This window comes from Lotus japonicus, chromosome 1, assembly GCF_012489685.1.
Source record: "Lotus japonicus ecotype B-129 chromosome 1, LjGifu_v1.2".
Classification (NCBI taxonomy): Eukaryota; Viridiplantae; Streptophyta; class Magnoliopsida; order Fabales; family Fabaceae; genus Lotus; species Lotus japonicus.
In genome coordinates, this window is record NC_080041.1 from 134,601,728 (window position 1) to 134,628,440 (window position 26,713).

At 37.6% G+C, this 26,713-nt stretch overlaps 3 protein-coding genes across 3 annotated transcripts; 2 read left to right on the forward strand and 1 right to left on the reverse strand.

Annotated features, from left to right (window-relative positions):
- The first annotated feature begins 383 nt into the window (after positions 1 to 383).
- LOC130731190 (aminopeptidase P2) lies at positions 384 to 11,949 on the forward strand. The gene is made up of 13 exons (XM_057583408.1): positions 384 to 841; positions 935 to 1,060; positions 1,160 to 1,279; positions 1,977 to 2,252; positions 2,452 to 2,624; positions 2,809 to 3,066; positions 9,137 to 9,288; positions 9,656 to 9,846; positions 10,075 to 10,183; positions 10,285 to 10,439; positions 10,936 to 11,028; positions 11,245 to 11,325; positions 11,582 to 11,949. The coding sequence occupies exons 1-13, from the start codon at positions 533 to 535 to the stop codon at positions 11,657 to 11,659; spliced, it is 2,121 nt and encodes a 706-aa protein (XP_057439391.1). The 5' UTR covers positions 384 to 532; the 3' UTR covers positions 11,660 to 11,949.
- Positions 11,950 to 14,342: 2,393 nt separating this feature from the next.
- LOC130731193 (mitogen-activated protein kinase kinase kinase NPK1) lies at positions 14,343 to 19,528 on the forward strand. Its single transcript, XM_057583410.1, has 17 exons — positions 14,343 to 14,785; positions 14,951 to 14,986; positions 15,286 to 15,351; positions 15,439 to 15,549; positions 15,627 to 15,707; positions 15,797 to 15,874; positions 15,988 to 16,070; positions 16,666 to 16,750; positions 16,845 to 16,945; positions 17,248 to 17,287; positions 17,474 to 17,530; positions 17,603 to 17,649; positions 17,790 to 17,940; positions 18,024 to 18,254; positions 18,362 to 18,696; positions 18,792 to 18,859; positions 19,083 to 19,528. Exons 1-17 carry the CDS (start codon positions 14,486 to 14,488, stop codon positions 19,178 to 19,180), a joined length of 1,968 nt encoding a protein of 655 aa, XP_057439393.1. The 5' UTR covers positions 14,343 to 14,485; the 3' UTR covers positions 19,181 to 19,528.
- Positions 19,529 to 21,116: 1,588 nt separating this feature from the next.
- LOC130731194 (kinesin-like protein KIN-14S) lies at positions 21,117 to 25,636 on the reverse strand. Its single transcript, XM_057583411.1, has 13 exons — positions 25,543 to 25,636; positions 25,381 to 25,455; positions 25,244 to 25,276; positions 24,950 to 25,092; positions 24,751 to 24,847; positions 24,392 to 24,655; positions 24,005 to 24,281; positions 23,443 to 23,604; positions 22,974 to 23,189; positions 22,850 to 22,887; positions 22,504 to 22,664; positions 22,276 to 22,389; positions 21,117 to 22,152 (listed from the first exon to the last, which is right to left on the reverse strand). Exons 1-13 carry the CDS (start codon positions 25,553 to 25,555, stop codon positions 21,394 to 21,396), a joined length of 2,352 nt encoding a protein of 783 aa, XP_057439394.1. The 5' UTR covers positions 25,556 to 25,636; the 3' UTR covers positions 21,117 to 21,393.
- Positions 25,637 to 26,713: the final 1,077 nt, after the last annotated feature.

The following is a 26,713-nucleotide window of genomic DNA, read 5'->3' on the forward strand; positions in this document are numbered from 1 at the left end:
TCAAGCATTTTTGTGTTCTTCTTAGATTCATTGATTATCTCTTTGCCCTTCACTCGCTTGAGCGTCAAAGTATCTTTTACAAGCACTCTCCCTTCTCTTGAGGCCAGCGCTATCACTCTCTCATGGCAAGCCACAACTGAACAGTGCCACCACCACTGAGCATAACAAGAGAAGCAATCCAAATATATGGGAAGAACAACATTCACCAAATTGAAATCTAAATAGAGCTGAATAATAGAGATAAATAAGAATTCTAGAGCCAAAAAAACTATGATTCATTCACATTTTTACTTCATTTTCATTTCACTTTCTATTTATCTCTTACATGTGAACAAAACTTAATCAAGAGCTAATTACACATTTTGAAGACCAAGATGAAAGATTAGTCCACAAAAAATCAAAGACAGTAATCGAGTTGGCAGCGAGCATAAACCACTAACAAGAACATTATCTTTGTGAAAACACACACTTGTTGCAATTTCTTCCTTTCGTTACGATCTTTGCATTTTCGTGTTGCGTCGTGTCTTGCAACATGCGCGCTCTGTCATCACCTGCAATGCAGCGAGCCCTCCTCACACCCGCCACCACAACCACCACCTCAACCTCCTTCCTCCCTCTCCGTCCTCCGCTTCCACTTCCCAATTTCAAATTCCACAAGCCATGCTCTCTCTTCACCATCCGCAATTGCAGTTCCATCAGAGTCAAACCCTCCTCCGAAATCCGAAAGAACCGCTCCGATTCCGACGCCGCCGATCCCAAGCTCACTGCGCTCCGCCGCCTCTTCTCCAAACCCCAAACCGCCATCGACGCCTACATCATCCCTTCTCAGGATGCTCACCAGGTTTGCTAAGCTTCCTTTAACCTAACACCTATCTCTACTTTCGAATACACAGTTTGGTAAACTCATGGTTTTATCATCTGGTGTTGTTGTTAGAGCGAGTTCATTGCTGATTGTTACACGAGGAGAGCCTACATATCAGGTTTTACTGGTAGTGCTGGAACTGCTGTTGTTACCAAGGACAAAGCTGCTCTTTGGACTGATGGTCGATATTTTCTTCAGGTTTGTTGTCATGATTTCATCGAGAAGGAAAGGAAGTGTATCAATCATACTGATGATTATGAATTTTTTATTTTGTTTCCTTTTTCTTCATTGTTGTAGGCGGAGAAGGAACTGAATTCCAGTTGGATTCTCATGCGAGCGGGAAATCCAGGAGTTCCTTCTAGTAGTGAGTGGCTCAATGAGGTTTTGGCTCCTGGTGGCAGAGTTGGCATTGATCCTGTGAGTAATGATAATGATGCATTTTCTTATGGATGTCTTTGCGTACAATTATATATTCTTCTTTTGCTGCACGCTCATTAAACTCTCTAGTTTTTAAACATATTATCATCTGTTTTTATTGCAAAGTGTGTGGACAATTGATTGTTTGACGCCTTTGGGTGTATCCACTTCAACATATTGGAAGAAGAGAGGGAGAGAGTGTGAGGGATGTGTGGAAAAAATGTTGTGAGAATTCAAACTCATTTTTGACCTTCATTCTAACATCAATAATGATTCCTTAACAGACTTTGGGTATAAACGCCATAAGCAGTAAGAGAGAGATAGGAAGAAAAAGAGAGCGGAAGTGAAAGATGTTATAGAAAAAGAAGAGAGAAATAAATAGAATTGTAAGAGTGGTGTAAGGGAGAAGGTTTGGAAAAATCAGAGTTGTTTTAACATTAAGCTGGTACAAGCTGGAACTTTGTATGGGCGATGTTGTATTGTAGGCATAGCTCATTCAGTAGCGGGTTATCTATTCTGATCGGTAACACAGATCGTATACATCCTGTCAGCGTCCTTTGTTCATACACTTGCAGTGAACTGAACCAATAGTTTTCTTTTCACCCTTTTTTCTGATGTGCGTGCTTGCATAGTGCATACCCTTTTTATTGTTCCTGTGCCTGATACAATGTTCTCTTCCATATTGTTAAGGAGGCAGTTTCTGTTTACTTCGGATGCTGCAGAAGAACTTAAGCAGGTCATCTCTATGAAAAACCACGAGCTTGTTTACTTGTACAATACAAATCTTGTAGATGAAATATGGAAAGAATCTAGACCAAAGCCTCCGAATAAGCCAGTCAGAGTGCATGACCTAAAGTATGCTGGTTTAGATGTAGCATCGAAAATGTCATCTTTGAGGTCAGAACTTGTTGATGCTGGTTCATCTGCAATCATCATCTCCAGGCTTGATGAAATCGCATGGTTGTTGAACTTGGTAATGTATCTCAAGACCTTCACTGACTTGAAGTACTTATGGTTATTTCTGTACATTCACGTATCCTTGAAAGCCTTTTATCAATATCCTATTCAAGTTGCGTAAGTATAACATAATTTGCTAATTGATTTCCTTTTCACCGCTGTTCTCTGTTGATGTTTCAATAAGTGGGAGTAACTTTTAACCTTTTATTTTGAAGAGAGGCAGTGACATTCCACATTCACCCGTTGTGTATGCATACTTGATTGTGGAGATTGATGGAGCAACATTATTTATCGATGATTCAAAAGTTACTGAAGAGGTGAGTGATCACTTGAAGAAAGCAAACGTAGAGATCAGGCCATACAATTCAATCATATCTGAAATTGAAAGGTAATTACGATTGATTTGTTTTTCTCCCATGACTCGCCCAGTTTTCTCATCTTTCAATGAAAATGTCTAAGACTAAGATAGTTTTCTAAAATAGTAGCGTTGATTCTGTCAATTGTTTGTGCTTACTTATTTTCTTTGTATAAGCAGCACTGTTTTCGGAACTGAACTTGATTTTGTTTTTCAGATTGGCAGCACGAGGTGCTTCCCTTTGGTTGGATACTTCATCTATTAATGCTGCTATTGTAAATGCCTACGACGCTGCCTGCGACAGATATAGTCAGAAGACTCAGAACCATGAGAGTAAACACAAAACTAGGAGCAAAGGTTTTGATGGCTCCATTTCGGATGTACCCATGGCTGTCTATAAAGTCTCCCCTGTTTCTCTAGCAAAAGCCATAAAAAATGAATCAGAGTTAGCAGGAATGAAAAATTGTCATTTAAGGTTATCTTATCTTACCTTGACTGATACAGCATTGATGTTTTTGGACTTTTGTGTATGTTGATTCCTATATACTCAGATGATCTTTATCAAATTGGAGTTATCAATTTGTCATGCATATGGAGACCATAGAATGTGCTAGATGAGCTATACCTCGGACTCCTGTTTCAGTTATTAAAAAACTTGGTTTGTAGATTTGGAAATTATGGAAGAACTTTTGGTCAACTAATTTAACCACTTACCTTTTATTTGTCAAATCAATGATATTGCTGGGGTCAGGGGGGTATATTGTCTATTATGCAAATTTTAGTGGCTGAATATGTTCTTAATTCTTTTTAATGAAATGTTATTCGTTTACATTTAAAGACAAAACATAAGTCATATAGCTTTGACTGGCAGGCTGCATTGTTTTTTCTCCCCCCTGTTGGGTATTCGAAAGTACTTGATAAGAATGTTGAAATTATGTACACGACTGTTGAAGATGAACCAAACTCAGAAAAGAGAGAGAGTAGAGAGAGAGAGTGTTTGTTGTAACTGAATTCTATTATGTAAATTGGTAACAATTACAGTTGGATACAATTGGTATATATAGTCTTTCCTAAAGACTATTATAATTGCTAACTATTAGTCAACTAACAGGATAGTTGACTAGAACTAACTAGTCTATAGTATATCTCTAATACACCCCCGCAAGCTCAAGGTGGGTGATGAAGGGAGAACTTGTCAACAACCTTGAGATTGGAAGCCAAAGCAGCAAATCTTGTGGGTGATAAGGCTTTGGTAAAGATGTCAGCAACCTGATCCAAGGAGGGAACATGAGTGACAATGAGACTTTTGTTAAGAACTTTATCTCTAACAAAAAAGATGTCTAACTCCATATGCTTGGTCCTAGCATGGAGGACAGGATTGTGAGTAAGAGCCACAGCACTCATATTGTCACAGTAGACATGAGGAGTGTGATAAGGAATCTGCAGTTCTTGAAGTAAGGACTGAATCCAGAGAATTTCAGAGGTGGTATTTGCCAAGCTTCGATACTCAGCTTCTGTGCTGGAGCGAGCAACAAGAGTTTGCTTCTTAGAACTCCAGCTAACTAGGTTTGGACCAAAGAAAATGCCAAAACCAGAAGTAGATCTCCGGTCATCGGGATCAGATGCCCAATCAGCATCACAGTAGGCCTCGAGAGGCATAGGTTTGTGCTTAAAACCCTTCTGCAGTAACAAACCATGATTAGCAGTCCCTTTGAGGTACCTAAGGATTCGCTTCACTGCTGCCCAGTGCTCTTCAAGAGGCTGGGAGAGAAACTGACAGACTTTGTTTACTGAAAAACTAATCTCAGGTCTAGTGAGGGTTGCATATTGCAAGGCCCCAACTATGGACCTGTACAGAGTAGGATCCGTCAAGTAATTGGCCCCATACTTGGTTAATCTAGTTGAACTAACCATTGGAGTTGATATTCCCTTTGCTTCAGCCATGTTAGCCCTCTCAAGAAGATCATAAATGTACTTGGTCTGAGAAAGAATGAGAGAACCATCCTTTAACCTCTGAACTTGGATGCCTAAGAAGTAGTCAAGATCACCCAATTGCTTTAAAGCAAAGTCTTGATGAAGCTTCTGAACCAACTGCTGAATCAAAGGAATAGAGGAGCCAGTAACAATGATATCATCGACATATACAAGTAGATAGACCCTATCATGACCAGAAGAGTAAGTGAACAATGAAGGATCACACCTACTGGACTTGAATCCATATTTCTGTAAGGCAGCCTTGAGTCTCTCAAACCAAGCCCTTGGGGCCTGTTTGAGACCATACAAAGATCTTTGTAACTTACAAACCAAGGTCTTGTCCTGACTTTCAAAACCAGGGGGCTGCTGCATGTACACTTCCTCATCCAAGAAGCCATTAAGAAAAGCATTATTCACATCTAGTTGTTGGATGTGCCAGCCATGAGTGACAGCCAAGGTAAGAACAATTCGAATTGTTGTAGGCTTGACAACCGGAGAGAAAGTTTCATTGTAATCTATGCCTGGCCTTTGATTAAAGCCTTTGGCCACCAATCTGGCCTTGTACCTATCAATGGACCCATCAGCATTCTCTTTGACCCGAAATACCCATTTACAGCCTATGGATTTTCGTCCATGCGGAAGAGGAACTAGAGACCAAGTGTGATTAGAGAGAAGAGCATCATACTCTTGCTGCATGGCCTTCATCCATTTAGGATCTTTCAGAGCTTGCTTAGCAGTTTTTGGTTCTGCTTGAGTAAGTAAAAGAGTAGGAAACAGCCGTGGTTTCACTATCCCAGATTTTGCCCTTGTTGTCATAGCATGAGTGTTGACTGGAGGTGCTGGAAGTTGTGCTTGCACAGTGGAAGAGACTGCAGGAGATTCCACTACAGGGATATCACCGTGTAAAGAAGCTTGTTGAGAAGGTAGTGTATTGGTGGAAGATGCTGCTTCTGATGCAGGACTACCAAGATGAAAGCCAGGAGGAGTTTGCTGTTGTGTTGGTGCAGGGAAAAGAGGAATGTGAGCTGGAATTGGAGTCTGCACAGAAGAACTCAGAGACTGAGGAGGAAACAACTCTGTATAGGGAAACCTCTCTTCATTGAACACAACATCCTTAGAAATGTAAATCCTGCCTGTGCTATCCAAGCACTTATAGCCCTTGTGGTTTGAGGAATAACCCAGGAAAATGCATTCTTTAGATCTGTATGCCAGCTTGATGTTGTGATAAGGTCTGATGAAAGGATAGCAAGCACATCCAAAAACTTTGAGAAACTTGCAGTCATAAGTTTGATTGTAAAGTTTGCTATAAGGACTAGCATTGGCAAGAACTGAAGTTGGAGTTCTGTTGATAAGATAAGCAGCAGTCAAGAAACTATGATCCCAGTACTGCATTGGAAGCTTAGCATGAGCAAGCAAAGTGAGGCCAACCTCAACTATTTGTCTATGCTTTCTTTCAACAGTTCCATTTTGATGATGAGTATGTGGACAGGTAACTCGATGATTAATACCATGATCAGCAAAGAATTTAGTGAGAGGCCTAAATTCACCACCCCAGTCACTCTGCACAGCTTTAATTTTGTGACCATGTTGCAGTTCTGCCATTGCTTTAAACTGTGTAAAGACAGTGTAAGCTTCTGATTTGACCTTCAGAGGATAAATCCAAGTGTACTTAGAATAGGCATCGACACATGTTAAGAAGTAATGATAACCACAGGATGATTGAACAGAAGCTGGTCCCCACAGGTCTATAAACACTAGCTGAAGAGGAAAGGAATAAACTGTTGTAGAAGTGTGTGAAGGAAGTCTATGAGACTTTCCAAGGCAACAAGCAGCACACACAGTATTAGTAGGCTTAGATGGAACAGCTATACTACTTTGTATGAGGGCATGTTTGAGTGCCTCATAGTGAGGATGCCCAAACCTACTGTGCCACAGGTCATAAGAAGTAGGAGCAGGTGCTGGACTAACAGGTTGCACTGGCTCTTTATTTGATTGTAAAGTAGAAACAGAAACTAAGGGAGTTGTAGAAGAAGAATGCTTATCAGCAGTAGAGGAAGCTTGAGCAGGTTGAAAATCTTCAAAGCTGTAAAGTCCATCACTGCCAAGCTTGCCTTGAAGGAGCAAATCAGAATTGTCCTGGGATTTCACAAAACAGTCAGTTGGCCAGAACTCAAAAAAGACGCCATTATCTTTTGCAAACTTGCTCACACTAACAAGGTTCTTTGTGATTGTAGGAACCAAAAGCAGTTTTCTAAGTGTTAAAGTAGTGTGAGGTTGTATAGGGGAATTGAGCTTAGCTGTGCCAATGGAATGAATAGACACACCTTGACCATTGCCCATGAGGACATGGTCATTGCTGGCAACCGAATTGCTGTCTGAGAATAGAGTAGAGTCATTGGTAATGTGGTGAGTAGCCCCAGAGTCAGGATACCAGTTTCCTGCTCCTTGAAGAGAGTTGGACCCTGCAAGCAATCCCTGAGGTGCTGGTCCTAACACTGAGCTGGTATCGGAAGAAGCTATAGGGCCTACAAGATAAGACTGTGGTGGTCTTTGAGAGTGTGATGGTTGAGGAGGATGAAGGGCTCTTTGAGAGTTCCAACCAGATTGAAAACTTTGCTGTAGATGTGAACTGGAAGGTGCATAGCCACCAGGGAAAAACTGCTGAGAATACCAGGAAGATGCAGTAGGTCTACCAGGAAGACCAAACCCAGGCATGGAAGGAAAACCAGCCATTGAAGGATAACTAGGCATAGCACCAAATCCAGGAAACCCAAACTGAGGCATTGCACCAGAAAAGCCATACTGAGGTGCAAAACCACCATTCTGAGGAGTGCCATATGGTGAAAAGGAACCAGAAGTATTCCTGTGATAGCATATAGAGGCATCATGGCCATATTTCGAGCAAATCTGGCACTGAACCGAAGAATCCCGTCCTTTACGACCGCGTCCACGACCACCATTGCGGCCACCGCCGCGACCACCACGATAATCACCACCGCTGCGATAATCCCCTTGGTAATCACCACTAGAGCAATCACCAGAATTCGAATTTTGAGTATCATACGAATTCGCAGAAGATTGCGCTGGCGAAGAGGCAGCGGAGTGATTTGAGGATCCAACACTGGCTTGCGCAACATTCGCTGTAATCAATGAATCACTCGAGTGCTTCTTCTTAACACGATCCAGTCGTGCCTCATGACTGATGATCATCGATTCAACTTCATTGATAGAACACGGAGTTCCACGATTGAACACGAGAGTCATCAGAGGACTGAAATCCTCTGGAAGTCCATCGAAAATAAAATCAAGATGATCACGAAAGGAAACAGGATCTCCAATCGAAATCAGCGTGTTGACAATCGACTTGATCTTACGCAAGTATTCAGAGGTAGACAACGAACCTTTGGTGATGGATTTGAGCTCAGATCTAAGCTGTGTTGACTGAGCTTGTGCTTTCGATTCATGAAAATCAATAATCTCATCCCAAACCTGATACGAATGACTGCAATTGATTACAATCGGAAGCAGAGACTCAGAAAGCGATGACAGTAACCAAGTGAACAACGCAGAATCTTGTTGTTCCCAAGCAGAGTATGCAGGATTGACATTGTCAGAAGCACGATCTTCATCGGAAAGAAACCGATCTGGAATCACAGGATTGACAACGAATCGTTGAAGCTTGTGAGATCGAATCACACCTTCGATCTGCTGCTTCCATGAAAGAAAATTTTTCTCATCAAGCTTGATGCTTATTATTAGAAATTGGGAGGCCTATACTCAACCACAAAAGCTAGCTCAAGAGTTGAGGTTTGCACTACCCTTATAAAGGCTATCTATGCTCTATCTCTAGCCAATGTGGGACTTCTAACACACCCCCTCACGTCCAGGACTGAACAACCTGGAACGTGGGATCAACAACAACGGGTGGCCCAATAATGGGAGGTCTCCACAACAAACAACAAATGGATCTAGGATAGGCTCTGATACCAACTTGAAAGTAGGAGAAATTGTATTATTACTTCTTAATCAGAATACAAAGGGTAATTACATTATATAGAAGAAGACTAATCCTAAATAAGGAAATAACTAATTATGTACACAATCTCCTAATAAGAGAATAAATCTCCTAATACTGAATATAATCTTCTAATAATAATTCTTATATTAATTCCTTATTTACAACACTTATACTGTGTGAAAGAGACTTAGAAAGAGAATGTTCAGTAGTAGAAACACTGGCAGCCATGGCTATGGATCGAAACTATGCTCTTGATACCATGTTGAAGATGAACCAAACTCAGAAAAGAGAGAGAGTAGAGAGAGAGAGAGTAGAGAGAGAGAGTGTTTGTTGTAACTGAATTCTATTATGTAAATTGGTAACAATTACAGTTGGATACAATTGGTATATATAGTCTTTCCTAAAGACTATTGTAATTGCTAACTATTAGTCAACTAACAGGATAGTTGACTAGAACTAACTAGTCTATAGTATATCTCTAATAACGACTCACATGTAGAAGCTTGATTTCAGCACATATATAACTTAACTATGCTATTTTAATTGTTCCCAGGGATGCTGCTGCCCTCGCTCAGTTTTGGGATTGGCTAGAGACAGAAATCACCAAGAATAGGGTATTAACAGAAGTAGAAGTTTCAGACAAACTTCTCGAGTTTCGCTCAAAACAAGATGGTTTTTTGGATACGAGCTTTGACACCATAAGTGGTACTGCAGTAAATAGCTATTTTTTTATTTGTTTTTCCACTAAATTATGGGCAAAGAAACATAAAAAAGATACTGCTGTAGTTTTTCCAAAGATTTGTTTAACTGGCTGAAAAATTGCTAAAAAAGACCTCTTTCTAAGACAGTGAAGGAACACCATTTAGTGATTCTGTAGTAAAGAATGTGGTAACTCTATGAAAATGTGAGGCTATCATTCCTTCATTGTAATACATTTACCAGCAGTTCTGTTTTACTATTTTTAGTTATGTTCTAACGTCCTGCTTGTGTGTATGTTACTATGTTTGTATATGTAGATTTTGGTTCAAATTCCTCTGTGTTGAACTATAATCTGTACATTTCATCGTTTCAGGTTCTGGTCCAAATGGTGCTATAATACACTACAAGCCTGAACCAGAGAGTTGTAGTGTTGTCGGTGCAAATAAACTATTCTTATTGGATAGTGGTGCTCAATATGTTGATGGCACAACTGACATAACACGGACAGTTCATTTTGGCAACCCTACTGCTAGAGAAAAAGAATGCTTTACCCGAGTTTTGCAGGTTTCTTGCTCTTGGGCTTATTTCCTAAGATTATTTTTGCATTATGTTTACGGGAGTGTCCCTTACAATTCAGTACTTTAGGTTAAGATGTCAATCATGCAAATTTATACAATTTTAGTTTCCAAGTATGTGTACAGTGGCTTTGCTTTTTAATGTTTAACATCTCAGTCGTGGCAATTTGAGCTTCTTAAATAATTATTTGTCTTAACCCATATATCTAAATTGCAGGGACATATAGCTCTTGATCAAGCAGTCTTCCCAGAAAATACCCCTGGTTTTGTGCTAGATGCATTTGCCCGTTCCTTTCTTTGGAAAGTTGGACTTGACTACAGGCATGGTATATTCCTACTCAAAGTGGACGGATGATGTTTATTTATCCAAAATCCAAATGGGTTCATTGATTGGTTGAACATTTTTGCTTAACTGATATCTATTTAGGGACTGGGCATGGTGTAGGAGCTGCATTGAATGTTCATGAAGGGCCTCAAAGTATTAGTTACCGTTTTGGAAATTTGACCCCTCTTGTGAACGGCATGGTTGTTAGCAATGAGCCTGGTTATTATGAAGACCATGCCTTTGGTATTCGGATAGAGGTAATGTTCTCTTCAGCTATCTCACATGCTTTTAAATGTTACCTCTAGTTCCCAGTAATGCTGGATTGATTGGATTTGCAACCTATTAGTTTTATTAGATGTTGTTATAGACCTTTAGTCCTTTAGTTATATTAGCTTTATCTTCTTTAAAAAGCTTATCATTTACACCTAACGTGACTTAAGTATGTGAGAAGATTTCAATAAGTTTTCTGAATTTCTGATGAAAGGTTATATCTTTGTAAATTTGTTGGGAGCTTGATTGGTAATTTTGTATTTTCCAGATTTCTTTACTGATTAATAAATGTTAGTTTTCAACTTTCATGCATGGATTGCAAAACCTTATGTGTCATGAATGTCTTATGAGGCTTGCTGTGCATGACTTGATTCAAGTTTTTCATATATTTCAATATTCCTAGCATCACTTATTAATGAACAGAACATGCCAGGCTGTATCCTATTCTGGCTTTCATGATGACGACTCTCTTTTGACTTGCAGAATCTCCTGTATGTGAGAAATGTTGAGACACCAAATCGTTTTGGAGGAGTTGAATACCTAGGTTTTGAAAAGCTTACATATGTACCCATTCAGGTATGCTATTGACTGTTGGTCACCCGACATGATATATCTTTGTTTATTGCTGCTCATTCCATTCTGATTGGTCGTTTATATTATATTTCCTGAAGACCTGAAGTGTTACTTTCAGTTTTCATTGATTCGTCTCAGTTTCTTCTGAACTTTTGAATGTTTTACTTGAGCCATGTATTCATTCATACAACTGTTACTAATTTGGGCAATATCTTGCAGATTAAATTGGTTGATTTGTCTCTGCTATCAGTTGCGGAGATTGATTGGCTTAACAACTACCACTCACAAGTCTGGGAAAAGGTATTTTGTTTTGTTTTTTTTTGGGTACATTTGGCTTGCCTTCTAATGTGTTGCATGGCTTCACTTTTTCTTCTTGTTCTTCTTTTGATTCTCCTTTGGTCCTTGTCCCCTTTCTTTTACATCAATGCATTCTCTCTGGAGAGGGCTTTAGCATTAGTGTGAGAAGAGAACTCTTCCTTTTAAACTGATACTTCCACCCAAATTTCTATTTTATGTGAGGGTTTATTGTGTTTGTGACTATTTTGATGCTTCTCAGGTTTCACCATTGGTGGATGGCTCTGCTAGCGAATGGCTTTGGAACAACACTCAACCTATCATTCATGAGAGAATTTAATGATTTTCATGTTAATGTTCTGTTGGCACCTTTGCTTCACATTCTATACTTCAATTTGTTTGTATTAGGAGACGCTGTGAGTAAAATAGTGAATAGGGACTGCAGGAATTTAATCATATGATTGAATCTTGGCCAGGAAAATTAGCATTTAGCCATTTTTTTGCAGTACTAAAGTATGCTTGTCTTATGGTATTCATTATAATTTCATACTCTTGTTAAAGTTTGCATTCTATATTGACTTTGTGAATTATATACATTATATAAAAAAGGTCTCAATTTCTTGCTTTTCATATCTTTTTTCTTTTTTTTTGAAAGATTGCTTTTCATATCAATCAGAATACAATTAAAATGGATACTCACCAGAATACAAACATCAAATTAGTAAGTGTGGATATAATGCAGTTAATTCAAATACGTTCGCAGTTATATATTTTAGTTTCTGCATTCATTTGAAGAAAAAAAACCTTATCATGGTAACTTTTATTTTTGAACTAAATGTTGACTAAAGACAATAAATTTAATCATGAAATGCATTCAAACCGACAACAAAAAAACACTATGGAACCATTTTTTTTTGGTAAGCCAAAGAACTATGTAATGCTAAAACTAGAACAACACAAGCTGCAGTAACTCCGAGAAATAGCACTCACATTCACAAGATCACTCATCACAAGCATGGAATAATTGGATTTCTCTGTAAAAGAAGTAAATAAAACTAAAAAATTAAAAGTAGTTTTTTTTATAGGCAAAGAATTATATTGATATGAAGTACAAGGGGTACTTCAACCCAATACAAAAGAGAGAAATAGAGAGTAGGTAGAAAATGCAACTAAAAAGTCAAGAGACAACTCCTAAGAAGCTAGACTTTATAAAAAAATGCCTCATAGGTAGAGTAGTACATGAATCCTTAGCCAATGCACTAAACACCTTCAAAGGATAGTAGACAGATCCCATCAAAAGCCAGTTACAACACCTTTCAAACCCCATCTCCACAAGCAATAGCAGCTACTACACCATCATCACCAGTAAAAAACCAATTGTGCCATGCTCCTTCAGAACCAGTAGCTAAGCTCTTTAGTAATTACTAATGAGTGTATTCCCCTCAAAGGGGTATGAATGGAAATATATTTATGGGACTTGTAGTTTGATTGGTTTAGCTTTTGAAAATCAATTTTGGATTCAAAATTAATTTTAGCAAGAAGCTCCAAAGTGTAGATTCTAAGTTGAAGTGCATTCACTTTGATAATTAATGAATTATATTTTCAATGTTAAATGGATGTTTATTTAAAAAAATTAAAATATTTTAGTGATTATATTTTGTTAAATTATTTACATTTTTCAATATAAAGCTAATTTTGTGTATGTGTACATAAACTACACACATTTGGCCAAAGAGTTTGGTCAAGACCGTGGACGATGAATTAGTATTACACTTTCGGTTGTGAATATATTTTGGTCAAGATAAAAAAGATGCACACATTTAGAGAAATTAAGAGTATTATAGCAATAAAAATAATAATAGATCATTCACAAGAGACTAATCAATGAAGTTGTGGCTGAGATAATCCTTTTCCGAAAGTAGATAAGGTTATATTTTAGAATGATAGATAGATAATATAATTGTGTTTTAAATAATGAATGAGTTTTCCTTTTTGGGGAAACCTGAATTCTGATCCCAGTGGAAATATTTTGAAAAAAATTCCAATTAAGAAAAATCAAGAGGAGTTTTTTATAATATCTTTCTACATTAAACCCACACACAACAATTTAGATTTCCAATTCAAATGTAACTAAAAATTTAAGGCATTGCTATTAAAGAAAATGAATATGAAATTAGTTTCAAAAAAGAAAAGAAAATGATTATGAAATTATGTATGGTTGTATGAGAGCATCTCCAATGCTAGTTCTTATTTCTTAGTTCTTAACACTATTTATGTGGGCCCGTATTGCCACATGTGCTTAAGCAACTCTCAAGCAATTTTGCTCCAACCATGAGTTCTTAGTTCTTAGTTCTTACCACTATTCATTTGGTCCCACCAACCACATTATTTATACTTTTTATTTTTATAAAGTAAAAAATAAAACTCATAAAGTAATAAAGTAAGAGAAAAAGTTTGATGCACCGACGGTGTAAAGTTTTTTTACACCGTCAACCAATCAGATTTCAAGGATGTGAGAAAATCACTCTTTTCATTTAATTTCTTTAATTGACATGTCACATCCTTGAAATCTGATTGGTTGACGGTGTAAAAAAACTTTACACCGTCGGTGCATCAAAATTAAACTCATAAAGTAATTTGAATGAGAGAGAAATAATTAATATTTTAAGCTAAGAACTCAAAAAGCAAAACTTCTTATATAAGAACTGAGTTCTTATTTTTAAGAACTAAGAGCTCCATGTCAGCACCTATGGTAAAGTTCTTAGTTCTTAACTAAAAAACAAGAACTAAGAACCTTGCATTGGAGATGCTCTGAGTGGTTTCATTCTAAAAATAACTTGAAGCAGTAAAATTAGACAGTCAATAGTAATGATTAGCTTAACAAAGATGGAGAAAAGTACTTACAAAAAAGGTGAAAAAGTAAATTGAAGTGTTCAAAATTAACCAACAAGCACAAAAAAAAGAAAAAAAATTAACAAATGGCCCTATAGGTTGGTGTTATTATATTCACACCACATGAAAAATTTGAAACGTTAAACCCCTTTCCCTTTTCCCTCTTCTCTCTTGGTTTGTATAGTTGAGTTCCGTGTGTTTGTCAAGACGCTAGCAACGTCTCTCGCGTCGCTCTTCATTATTCACAAAGATAACGCCAAAGAGATCGCCACAAATGCAAGAGATTTTCGGATCAGTTCGCCGATCACTGGTATTCCGCCCTTCGCCGGACAACGACGACCACTCCTTCGGTGGAGGAGTCGGAGGAACCCTAGTTACTAAGATCACTGACTGCATCCGCAGTTCCAGAGTCTTCTCCTCCTCCAAACCATCGCCGCCGTCTCCGCCTCGCCACAGGGACACCACCGTGCCTCCGATCCGATGGCGCAAGGGCGAATTGATCGGTTGCGGTGCCTTTGGACAAGTCTATGTTGGAATGAATCTCGATTCCGGAGAGCTTCTGGCTGTCAAACAGGTCAATTCCTCTCTTTACATTTCACCTCATCGTTGATTTCGTGTTATCTGTTTCTCGTTTTCGCTGGATTCTTCGGAATTGACTCTTATTTGAACTACTTGTAGTTTTAGCTTTGAAGGTTAAATTGATTTCATACTGATTTCATTTTGTTGTCTGGTTTTTTAGGTTTTGATTGCAGCAAGTTCGAAGGAGAAGGCACAGGTTTGTTGTTGTTTGATTCATTTCTATGTCCAATTACCTCTGATTGCATCAACTACAATAGTTTGATGCTTCTGGCCGATTGATTGTTAGTCATTCGCGCGTACACAGTTCCAAATAATAAACCGAATCGTTGTGATTCATAGATGTTTGATATTTTTACATTTCGAAGTTACGAATTGTTTTGAACTAAAGTCAGTGTACTTTTTTGCTCTTAAATATGGCATGATTCAGATTTTGGGCTGTTTGACAGAATCCTTATGCTGTTGTTTGATTAATGTTTTGCTTACTACTACAAACAGGCTCACATAAAAGAGCTCGAGGAAGAAGTAAAACTGCTTAAAGATCTTTCACATCCCAATATTGTTGTGAGTATGAAATTGGATTGGTGAACGATATTGACAAGCCTATTAGTTCACCGAAATTCTTTACTGAATGATTTTTTTGTATTGTAGAGATATTTGGGGACGGTTAGAGAAGAGGATAGCTTAAATATTCTCTTGGAGTTTGTTCCTGGTGGATCTATATCATCACTATTGGGGAAGTTTGGAGCTTTCCCTGAGGCTGTAAGTTTAAAAGCTACTAAACTAATGTGCTTTCTTCGTTCTGAATGCCTGTTAATTTCCACGAATTCATTCAACAGGTCATAAGAACTTACACAAAGCAGTTACTGATTGGACTTGAGTACTTGCACAAAAATGGAATCATGCACAGAGATATTAAGGTTGCTTTTATTATCATGTCATTAAAATAATATGCATGTCAGCTTGGTTCTTTTCTAGTTGCTGATGTTCAAGTGCATGTTAATTTCAGGGAGCCAACATTCTTGTAGATAATAAAGGCTGCATAAAACTTGCAGATTTTGGGGCTTCAAAACAAGTCGTTGAGCTGGTAATCTCACTCTCTCTGTTGCTTTTAATACCATTACATTATATATACTGCTTGGCGTTTGTGAAGGCTCTTGCATTTGTCTGCTTGTTTAAATGGGTCATTTTTTTCTGCAGGCTACCATTTCTGGTGCCAAGTCTATGAAGGGTACTCCGTATTGGATGGCTCCTGAAGTTATTCTTCAGACTGGGCATAGCTTGTAAGGACAATCCACCACCTTCACATATTTTATCATATATTGCTCTGCCTTTAATATGCTTTGACATGATGAAAACTGAGATGTCACTCAGTATGTTTGTTGAGACCGACCAGTTTATGATTCTGAGTGTTGACCTATGCAACAGTCTCAATATGTATTGTTTCACTAGAAATGCCTTAAGTATACAATGATGGCTTCTCTTGGAAGATAGAAGTCTTTGCTCAGGATTAGATAAGGTTTTGCGGCAGCATTTTGCATTAAGATCAATTGACCAAATATGCTTCTGAAGTCTCTGGTCCTAAGCTATATGAAGCAGTTATTAATTTATTATTGAATGCCACTTAGTTTCCTTGTCTATTAGAGATAGTTATGCTTTAATGTGAATATTTAATAGTTGGATTCAAGGCTCAAGCAAGGGCAAGTGTGGTTCTACTTTTGAAATTTTGTTAGGAGCTTCTCATGCACTGTGCTTGTGGCCTGGCCTAGTTTTAATTTTGTTAAGTTCTTTAGGTATGTGTATAACATCTTTTTTTGTAACATTGTGACCTATAAAACTAAATACTGATGTTTTAATATAATGATGCTTCTTTTTCAGCTCTGCTGACATATGGAGTGTGGGATGTACTGTGATTGAGATGGCCACTGGAAAGCCTCCCTGGAGCCAGCAATACCAACAGGAGGTTTCTCATTCTTACTCCTTAAATTCTGTGAGGTGCTCTACTTAAATTCTGTTTGAGGTGCTTACTGAACATCTACTTAAAAATGGGCTTTCAGGTTGCTGCTCTCTTCCATATAGGTACAACTAAGTCTCATCCGCCAATCCCTGATCATCTCTCTGTTGCAGCTAAAGATTTTCTGCTAAAGTGTTTGCAGAAGTATGTTGCTTTTACTATTTTTTTCCTGCTTTCCTTTTATCTTGAATATATGCTAGAAATTGGTTGTGCTAAATATATATATATATAGTGTTCGGTGGGTGTGGGGGGGGGGGGGGGGCATCGAGTGAGGGTGGGATGCAAGCTAACATACAATAAAAATGCATGATCCTAATAAAATTTTGTATACATCTAAATAGAAATATTAAGCAATTTATGTACACATCATGCATTTGAGAGATAGAGCCAAGTACGTTTTACATTCAAAATATTGTTAGTTACTAAATTACTAAATCCTTTTGTAGGGAACCATATTTGAGGTCATCGGCATCAGAACTGCTGAAGGTGATTCTATGAGCATTTCTCTTTTGTTTTTGAGTATGAAGAAAACTAGAACATTTTAGTTGACCAGTTTATTACTGCTGTTGATTAGTAGTGGGTTCTAATTTCTTATTATCCGTGTGTTTGCATGATTTGCATGAAACATTCACTTCTCCCTAAGACTAACTTTCTGTTTGTAATGAGCTGCAGCACCCCTTTGTTACTGGTCAACTTATGGATTCTCCTCCTCTTTCATCTACTGCCATGGTATGTATAAATCAAGTGATCTATCTTATGCATCATTTATAAGCTCATTTTTAAGAATATCTCTCCTGACAGGAAAGTTCTGGAGCTTCTCCATCACATGACCCAAATGTTGACTCCTTGTAAGTGTTGCGTTCTTTCAACTTGTAAGATTTGGTAGTTTTTATGTAAAGCACATGCAAAGGAGCTGTTTTTGTACTAGTATTTGTGGTAATGAAATCGTAATATAATCTAGATTAACAAATGTCTGCATTTTATGTAGAGTTTGCTGCTCAACAGTAAATCCTGAGGACTCGGAAAATGAAAATTTATGGAGAATGAACAATGATGATGACATGTGTGAGATTGATGATAAAGATGAATTCTCAGAGAGTGATGTCAAATACAAATCATTGATGTCAGATAATATTGAGGTGATTGGATTGAGGTCCTTATTGTTTTATTAAATATGAAATCAATGGCTACTCAGAAGCTTCTTTCTTTTCTTTAAATGTAGAGTTTCAATCCAATGTCTGATCCCTCTGATGATTGGGGGTGTAAATTTGATGCCAGTCCAGAACTGCAAAAAAGCAGAGTTAGTTTTGACACTGATGAAAGTTACATGCCACCTGGTGAGTCAAGTACTGACAAGGGGCAGAAAGATTTTTCCTTTCCTTGTGTGCCATCTTTATCAGAGGAAGATGATGAGCTTACAGAGTCTAAAATTAAAGTATTTTTGGATGAGAAGGTATTGTGTTTGTTAAATGGAATCAAGTTAGTTGTAGTGCTGTTAACTTTTCATCAATCCTTTTGTATAAAACTGCTGTGTCATAATAATGACTGCGTTTATGGCAGGCTCTTGACCTGAAAAAACTGCAGACACCATTATATGAAGAGTTTTACAACAGTTTAAATACATGTAGTTCTCCGAATGTGATGGATAGCACAAGTGATGATGCTGCCGCTCGAAAATTCTTGAAGTTACCTCCTAAAAGCAAGTCACCGAGTCGGGTCCCAAGTAGCACACAGTCTAAAGCAGTTGACAGTGCTGGAAGTCCTGGAAGTAATGGCAGGTCCTCATCAACTGTTTGTAGTGTCAATAACCATGGTTCACAGGATATCCCGGCATCGCCCCTTGGTGAATGGAAAGGAAAGATAGTTGACTCCCAGAAGGAGCCCAATAGCCCGAGGTTTGTTTGTGTTAATTCTCTAACATGCTTTGCTTTTCCAAGCACCAAGTATTTTCAGAAATATAGAGCAATTTAAGTACATGTTGTATTTGCAGTTTGAACTTCTCTGAAAGACAGAGGAAGTGGAAAGAAGAGCTCGACCAGGAGCTTGAGAGAAAGCGAGGTTCGAAGTTTAACTTGTTTTTTGCTTATCTAAGATTGATCATCCATTTATAAATACATTGTCAAGATAAATTCCTCTCTTAAAAGCATGCCCCATAGACACTCTCACCAATGAGGCTCTGGAGTTGTCTTTCTTTGGTGCATAATTGGAAAATACTTTGGTGAACAAAACATTATCAGCATTTGTTACATAGTTCATTTATCTAGTTGTGACATCGTTGCAGAAATGATGCGCCAAGCTGGTATGGGGGGAAAGACATCTTCACCAAAGGATCGAGCATTACGGCCGAGAGAGCGGACAAGATTTGCTTCTCCCAGCTAAAAGGAGCATTGGTGGAGGGTTCATCCTGCCTTCGTGAATGGATCTTATTAGCCACTCTGTTTGCAAACACGTATTGCTGCAGTTTTGTTGGGGTTGTTAATGTTATATATCCGATTTGGCTGGTTTGCCATTGGACATATATCTGACATGCTCAGCTTGTTCGTGTTGGTGTGCCATGTAAAGTTTTTTACACAGGTGTGGCTCCAAAATTTAGTTTCCATTGGGGCTGAGAGATGGTTGCGAAGCCCTTCTGTATTATTATGAATATAGAAATAATCAGAATTATGTGGCTTAATTGCCTTTGGAACTACTATTGCCACTATATAATATATCATTTCTTTGTTTTCATTTTTTTTTTAAAAAGATCGTGTAATAATGTATTTTCCTTAAGCAAAATATCAAACAAGTCATCCGTCGCCAATCCAAATGTTAATCATTTTAGTTTCTAGTGTTAATTCATCTTTAAGTTAATCGATTGGGTATTCATGGCCTTCATGCTAACACCAGGGCTTGGGAATACTAGCCCCTGTCCAACCAACAATAGGTAGATGATGGTCTTTCTTTTGGTTTGCATTGGTGTATTTTGGGGAAAAGAACTTATTGCTTGTATTTATGTATGTTGACTGTTGACCACCTCAACAACAAGGGGTAAAGTACTATGTATTGAAAGAATATGATTACCCTAATAGTTCCAGTACAGTTGATAAATAGTTGAGTTCCTTAAGCATTTATGTTAGAGTTTAATTCCTGAAGTATGAATTAAGATATGTCGGAAGAGACATATCCACTTAATATGATCTTACATGTCGGTTGTGAAGATATTTTGGTGAAAAAAAAGAGTACGATATCTTGTAGTAACTTAAGGTAAGAAATTTGTGTCACCATACACCACTGGATTTTTGTGGCTATTTAAGGTGAAACATAATACTAATATTTTATGAGATTAATTTCTATGCACCGACGGTGTAAATAAGTTTTACACCACCATTCAATCACATCCCTTCATTTTGTTAGCTCACAATTAATTTTGAATTTAATAATAACTAAAATATAAAATGGAAGGTTGTGATTGAATGATGGTGTAAAACTTTTTACGCCGTCGGTGCATAGAAATTAATCTAATATTTTATAGGTTTAATATTATGGCAGGTTAATAAAAAACCTTGAAATTGATTCTGGAACGTGCTCTTTTGAGGAGTGGTCCTCTGTTCGGTAACGGAAGGAAGTAATAAATCACTCCCTTATTTTCAGCTTAAAATTTAATGCTTTTACATTTACAAAAAATACTTGAAACATTTTTATGACTGGTGAAATATGACCGTTTATAACTGTTGTAACCATTGCATTATATATAAGCATATGTACTAGGTCATTTCAAAAAACAAGCACTTAATTAATATTCTCTCTCTACATTTGTTTCCCTACACTCTTAATACCAAGAATAAGCTAGTTCTCATGAGTTTTATCATGGACAACGCTAACTTGGACCTATACAAATCAGGTATGTCGTTACACTATTATTAACAATTTATCTAACGACCTCTTTGATGAAAAAAACAAAAGACATGACTAAAGATATTGGAAAACAGATGTTTGTCATTGGCAACTACGACAAATGGAAAATGAATGATGAAAAGGACATCAAGACACAAATAAACGTGTACCTTCAACTACTTGAAGATCTCAAAGGTGTCAACATTACCCTACCTGATTCGTTCATGGCTGGAATTTTGATTGAGAAGTTGGTGCTGCATATGTGAAGCTGATATTATTTTAGAATGGAAGTACTAAACCCAAAAAGAAGTATTAGCATTTTATTCGTATAGATGGAAACGTTTATTTAGAATTTCACTAACTTCAGCCTGCGAGGAACAATTGAATTTAACTTGTTTTACTTTTGATATTTTTTTGGGGGACATTTCAGCCTCTGTGACAGTGCTTTTAGGACATTTTTATTCATTTCAAACCTGAAGTACATGAATGAGAAAAAGATAAACTAGTGACACAGCATCAGAGATTTTGATTGAACAATGAACCAAACACATGAGTTAGAAACTTGGGATAAGCAAAGGAAAACGAATTCATAAAAGCAGCTCATGAACATTATTTTGTTTGAATTTTAAACTCAAGGGCTTGATATAAGCATTTGAATTTTATCAAAATATAAGGATTAGTTCCAAATATGAGCATCTATGCTACTGAGAAAACAAAGATCATTGCATTTCAGTGGAAGGCCGAGATGGCAAGAGTGATGTCTTTCTGCTATTTTTCAGGCCTCTCAGCTTGAGAGGACTCCATACTAAATATTTGCGCTGCAGTGCAAGGACAGTTGGATGCCTCGCCACCTGGGAATCTGCCTGCGTTGGACTGCCGGCAAACTTACTGCTGTTCCTCATCAAAGTCGGCGAGGTCTCAACTGATGCTGGCGCTGGGGCAAACAAGCTTGAATACCGAGGCTTCCTCTGGTTCCTTATCATTGATTGCTGAACGCCACTTCCACCAATGGCCTGAGAGGCAGAGGAACGGAGAGGACTTGCCACGTCAGAAGTTGTGGCAGAATGGAGTGTAGCTATGGAAATTCGCCTTCTAGGCTGAAGAAGGACTTTGGATGGTGCTGGTGCTGGTGCTGGTGCTGGTGGTGGTCTCTCAGCGATGGAAACCCTTCTTCTTGGTTTCGTTATGACTTCTGTACTTGTCCTCATTGAGGTCGTTCTTGCAATATTTTCCTTTCTATCCATGGAAGAGCTACAGGAGGGCTTTCTCTCAGATGGTGGAGGCAAGAAATTAGTAATTCTTCTCAACGGTGGTCTTTTAGAAGGATTCAGTGGTGGCTTCTTTGTGGCTTTCTCAGCTGCTGTGGGTTTTGCCGATGACATCGTTGAAGGTTGAGCTGAAACAGCAGCAAGTGATCTGCTTTCTTGCTTTAGTCTGGTTTTTCTCTCCTCTGCAATCTGGTTCTCAAGGTCCCGAACCTTTTAAAATTCAACCACTTATGATGAGTAGAGCAAGTTCACATAAATAATGTAAATAGAATTATAAAATTGAGACCTGTTCTAAGTTAAATGGCCTGTATAAAATACCAGTCATGGTTATACCTTTTCTTGAAGATTTCGGTACATGAATTCTCTTGTAGCTAGTCTCATTTGCATGTTCTGCAAGTTATCTTGCAATTTCTTAGTTTCCTTCTCATCCTGTTTGAGCTTTTCTGCCTGTTCGTGACAAAATTTCCAGTTTTAAGAAGAAGAAAAAACAGTTTTTTATATTGCCCCTCAAGAAAAACTCCATCATTATATTTTTAGAAGAGCAATTAGACTCTAGCATACCATTTGCTTGCACTTAACCTCAGTGAGGTCTGCTTGCTTGCGAGCTGGACCACACTCAATTCCTCGAACACGGGTGGCAAAATTCAGTGAACAAAGGGTCTCTGTTAAGTCTGCTGTACTTGGACTTATCTGGACAAACATTAGAGTTTTGCAATCTCCTCCTGCATCGCAATCCCAGATAGACACCATAAATAAAGAAAATAATGAGAGGACGCACACACCTAAAGATTTTTAGAATTCAAGTAATTATATCAGCTACACATATGCAGCACCAAGATGAGGTAAATAAAATCAAATCATGGAGGAGTCATCCTCAAAGGCACATAGTTCTCAAATGAATCCTCACCTAAAGAGCTCTGAAGTAGATGAGTGAGCTTTGAGTTCCTGTCTCAAAAAATAATAAAAAAATACTAATGAGACTAAAAATCATTTTGTAGATTTGTTTCATAGTTGTGAGAAAAAGGAATTACCTGTAAGGTATGTGTGCTGATTTGGACGCAAGTGCTGAAATAACATCACCAAGTGCTGACAGAGACTTATTTATGAATTGAGATTCCTTTAGCCTTTCTCCTTCAGCTTCAGTCTTTCCCACACGCTCACTGCCAGCTAAGTCTACTAGCCAAAGGTGACTCCTTGTTCTCTGGCCATTGATTAGATCATGCCCCATTACAGTTAATCGCAACAAACTGCATGGAAAACCTTCCTCTTTGTCATCATCAATATTGTACAAGTAACAAGTAATATATCCCTTACCAGCTTGCATAATAATTTCATTAAAATAATTTAAATGTTCACTGATACATAGAATTTGCCTCTGTCAACAATTTAGGGAAAATCTCTGCTAGTAATCTGATTGAAATATTAGCAAGTTTAGCACACTTAAAAAATTAAGTACAGAATAAAATCAATTTATATTGTATCTGAAAGAACAGGACATACCAATGAGAACGACTGCTAAGTTCATTTGCACCGGTGGATCCAACAGATCTGACTCGGTTTCCAGACTTCAGCATTTCCCAAACATCTTCTGTTCCATAAACATGAGCTTCAACAATTCCTGGGACATCTTGGGTTCCATCAGCAGCTTGCTTTATTTCCAACCTGTATTTCATTCAATAAAGCTTACACTTTGTTCTCTACTTCAGTAATATCACTGAAGATATATTTTAAGCGTCAAAGTTTAATGCTTAAGTCAATAGACCATGGAGGGGGAGTGAAAGATAACGAATTTAGTTGCTACATGTAAATAAAACTAAGCATCCACAGAAGACCAGATGCAAAGGTAATAAACTAAAGTCAAAAGATCTTTCATAGAAGTCAAAAGTTATGGTTATTTTTATCAGCATCCCTATCTTGCAAATCAATATGTGCCTGGCACTCTCAGATTTCATTTCATTAGCATCATGTGAAACAGTGAAAGTGACTATTTAATTCAAAACCACAAAACTTAAAATTATGATGCTAATTAGGGGATAGCTAGTACAGTAGAATGAAAACTCACTTCTTAGAAGGTTCAGAAACATTTTCTGCCAAGAGATCTCTTATCTTCTCATTGTAAACCTCCAACATGCTAACAAGCAATTCATATTTCATTCCTTGTCTCTCTTTAGATATCCGAAATAATTCCTCCAGGGTTCTATAGTTAACTCCCCTGTGCTCTGGTGTTCCCTCCATAGTAAAAGTCTTGCCAGTACCAGTTTGGCCATATGCGAAAATGCAAACATTAAACCCGTCTAACACTGATGTAACAACAGGCTTTGTTTGCGCAAAAACAGCCTCTGCACAATAAAGTATTACACTCATGATTAATCATTGATCATAATAAGAAAGTAATTTTTCTAATGGAAACTTAACTGCCCAAGAGGCCAAGAACTAACTTCTCATGTACCTTGGTTATCTTCAGGCCTGAATACATGATCAAATTTAAATTGCTTTTTAGAAGAATCAGAGCAAATGACTTGTAGCTCCTCAGGAGATGACTCAAAATTGGCAACAGATACCGCTGATCCATTTGCAACTTCACTTTGATTCAATGGCCTGCATCTGCAGAAAACTCTGATATTTCCCTTGAGTTCAATAACCTCATTGTAAAGGCGCTTACGCTCCAAAGACTCCTCCAGGCACTTTCTTTTCAAAAGATAATTTTCTGACTCTAATCACAGACCAAAAGACGAAAAAAACCTAGTATAAATTAATCATGAAGAGCAATACATTATATTCAATTTTAGGTTTATGTTAGAGCCTTACCCAGAAGCTTAACAGACTTGATAACCTCTAGGCCAGGAAATGATTCAGTTGCTAGTTTCACTTGATCAGAAAGGGCTGCATGTTGTTTCTTCAAATTCTGATGCACCAAGCATTAAAAGTTAAAACCAACATTATTATCAAAACTAATATTGTTTTGTTCAATCAAACAGTAAAGTAACTAACAACATTCAAAATTCACCTGAACTTCAGTACTCAAGTCAAGAATTTTCTTCAAAATTGGGAGTGTGTGACCTTGATCAGGAGAAATTTCATGGATCTCGTTCGACATACTATTCTCATCCGTGTTGTCAGTGAGCTCATTCAATTGCAGTGATGCATTGTCTAATGATAATATACAAAAATTCAAACAACAGAAGCAAAATGAAACCAGTTTCGCTAGACAATTAACAAATCTTAATCCGAAATTAGAACAAGAAGATTCAATGAATAACTCATACAAAATGGAGTGGTAGGTATGATGAAGAAGACAAACCTAGTTCAGAAGCTTTATCTGCCATGTTAGGTTCTGCAATGAAACGAAAACAAATAATTGAACAATTACGAACGCGCATTTTGAGTGATTTTCAGTTTTCAGAGTCGAAAACGAGAAATGAAAGAACGAAACGAAACCTGAGGATGGATTGGAATTGTTGCAGTGAATGACGAATTGATTGAACTTTTCAGTGAGCATTTCAATGGTTTCATCTGCAAACAAGAAACGAAACGCGTGGTGGTTAGTTAAATTTGCTGAAGAAGTGAAAGGAAGAAGAAGAGGAAGAAGAAGAGAAGCACCGTTAGCCGCCATGAGTTCGTGGTGGTTGCCGGAGCTAGAGAGAGAGAGAGAGAGAGAGAGAGAGAGGCTTCGATTTTGAATTTTGGAATCGGACAAACGGTAACCAAAATGAATGCAGCTCTTTTGCGACGGCCAATTATATAATTATTTGTTTAAAATGTAAATAATGTGATTTCCAACTAAAACTCAAAACAATGGAAAAAAAAACACATGTCTAACTTAGATTTAGAAATTGAACATGGGTGACACATGAGAAAAGTTAAATTCAAAACCATTATTTCTCTATTCTCTTTTTAAGGGTGACATCATTCAACTACCCCATTGCACCAATTAAACTGTTGAATCACATATTCAACACGTCCATTGCATATGGTCTAATAGGTTGTTTTTTTCCTCTATCATATTATGTAATAATAATATCATGGTTGTTGGTTGCATGTTCTCTATGATTTCATTTCATGCATATCCATTAACGAAGTATTTTCAAAGGTGCTTATAAAAAGGAAAAAATATTTTCATTGGTTTTTGTGCACTACAACCTCCATATAATAGATTACCACTTTGTGCACTACAACCTCCATATTACGCAGGGTCGGCCCTGACCTGTGCAAGCATGCCCACAGCCCATGGCCTCCAAAAAGAAGGGGCCTCAAAAAAAAATTCACATTAAACTTTCTCCTAAAATAAAATTTAGTTATAATAATTAATGTTCAAGATATTATTAATGACTTGAGCTGGTCTAGTGGTTAGTAATTGTGTATGTTTCTTTTATGTACCAGGTTCGAATCCCACCTTTTAGTTTTTGACATGTTATTTGTTAATTCAATTCAAAAATTAAAGCAAAAGGTCGCGTTGCTTGAATTCGAACACGACAACACATGACCCCTAGCGGGTTGCAAGAGGTCAGTTGCCAAACGAACCAACATAATGGTTCTGATGAAATTTCGAACGTTAAAATTATTAGGGGCCAATTTTTATTATTTGCCCAGGGCCTCCAAAATGTCGGGACCGGCCCTGTAGATACGCTTCTCGTAACGTTGGAAATTGGACTGACCGACTGGTTCAATCGGAAACTGGACAAGTGTTCAGTTCATTTGAATAGAAAAATCAAAATATCTCAGAACCAATCAAGAAGCAGTTGAACCGGGTTAAAACCGACATTTTAGTAAG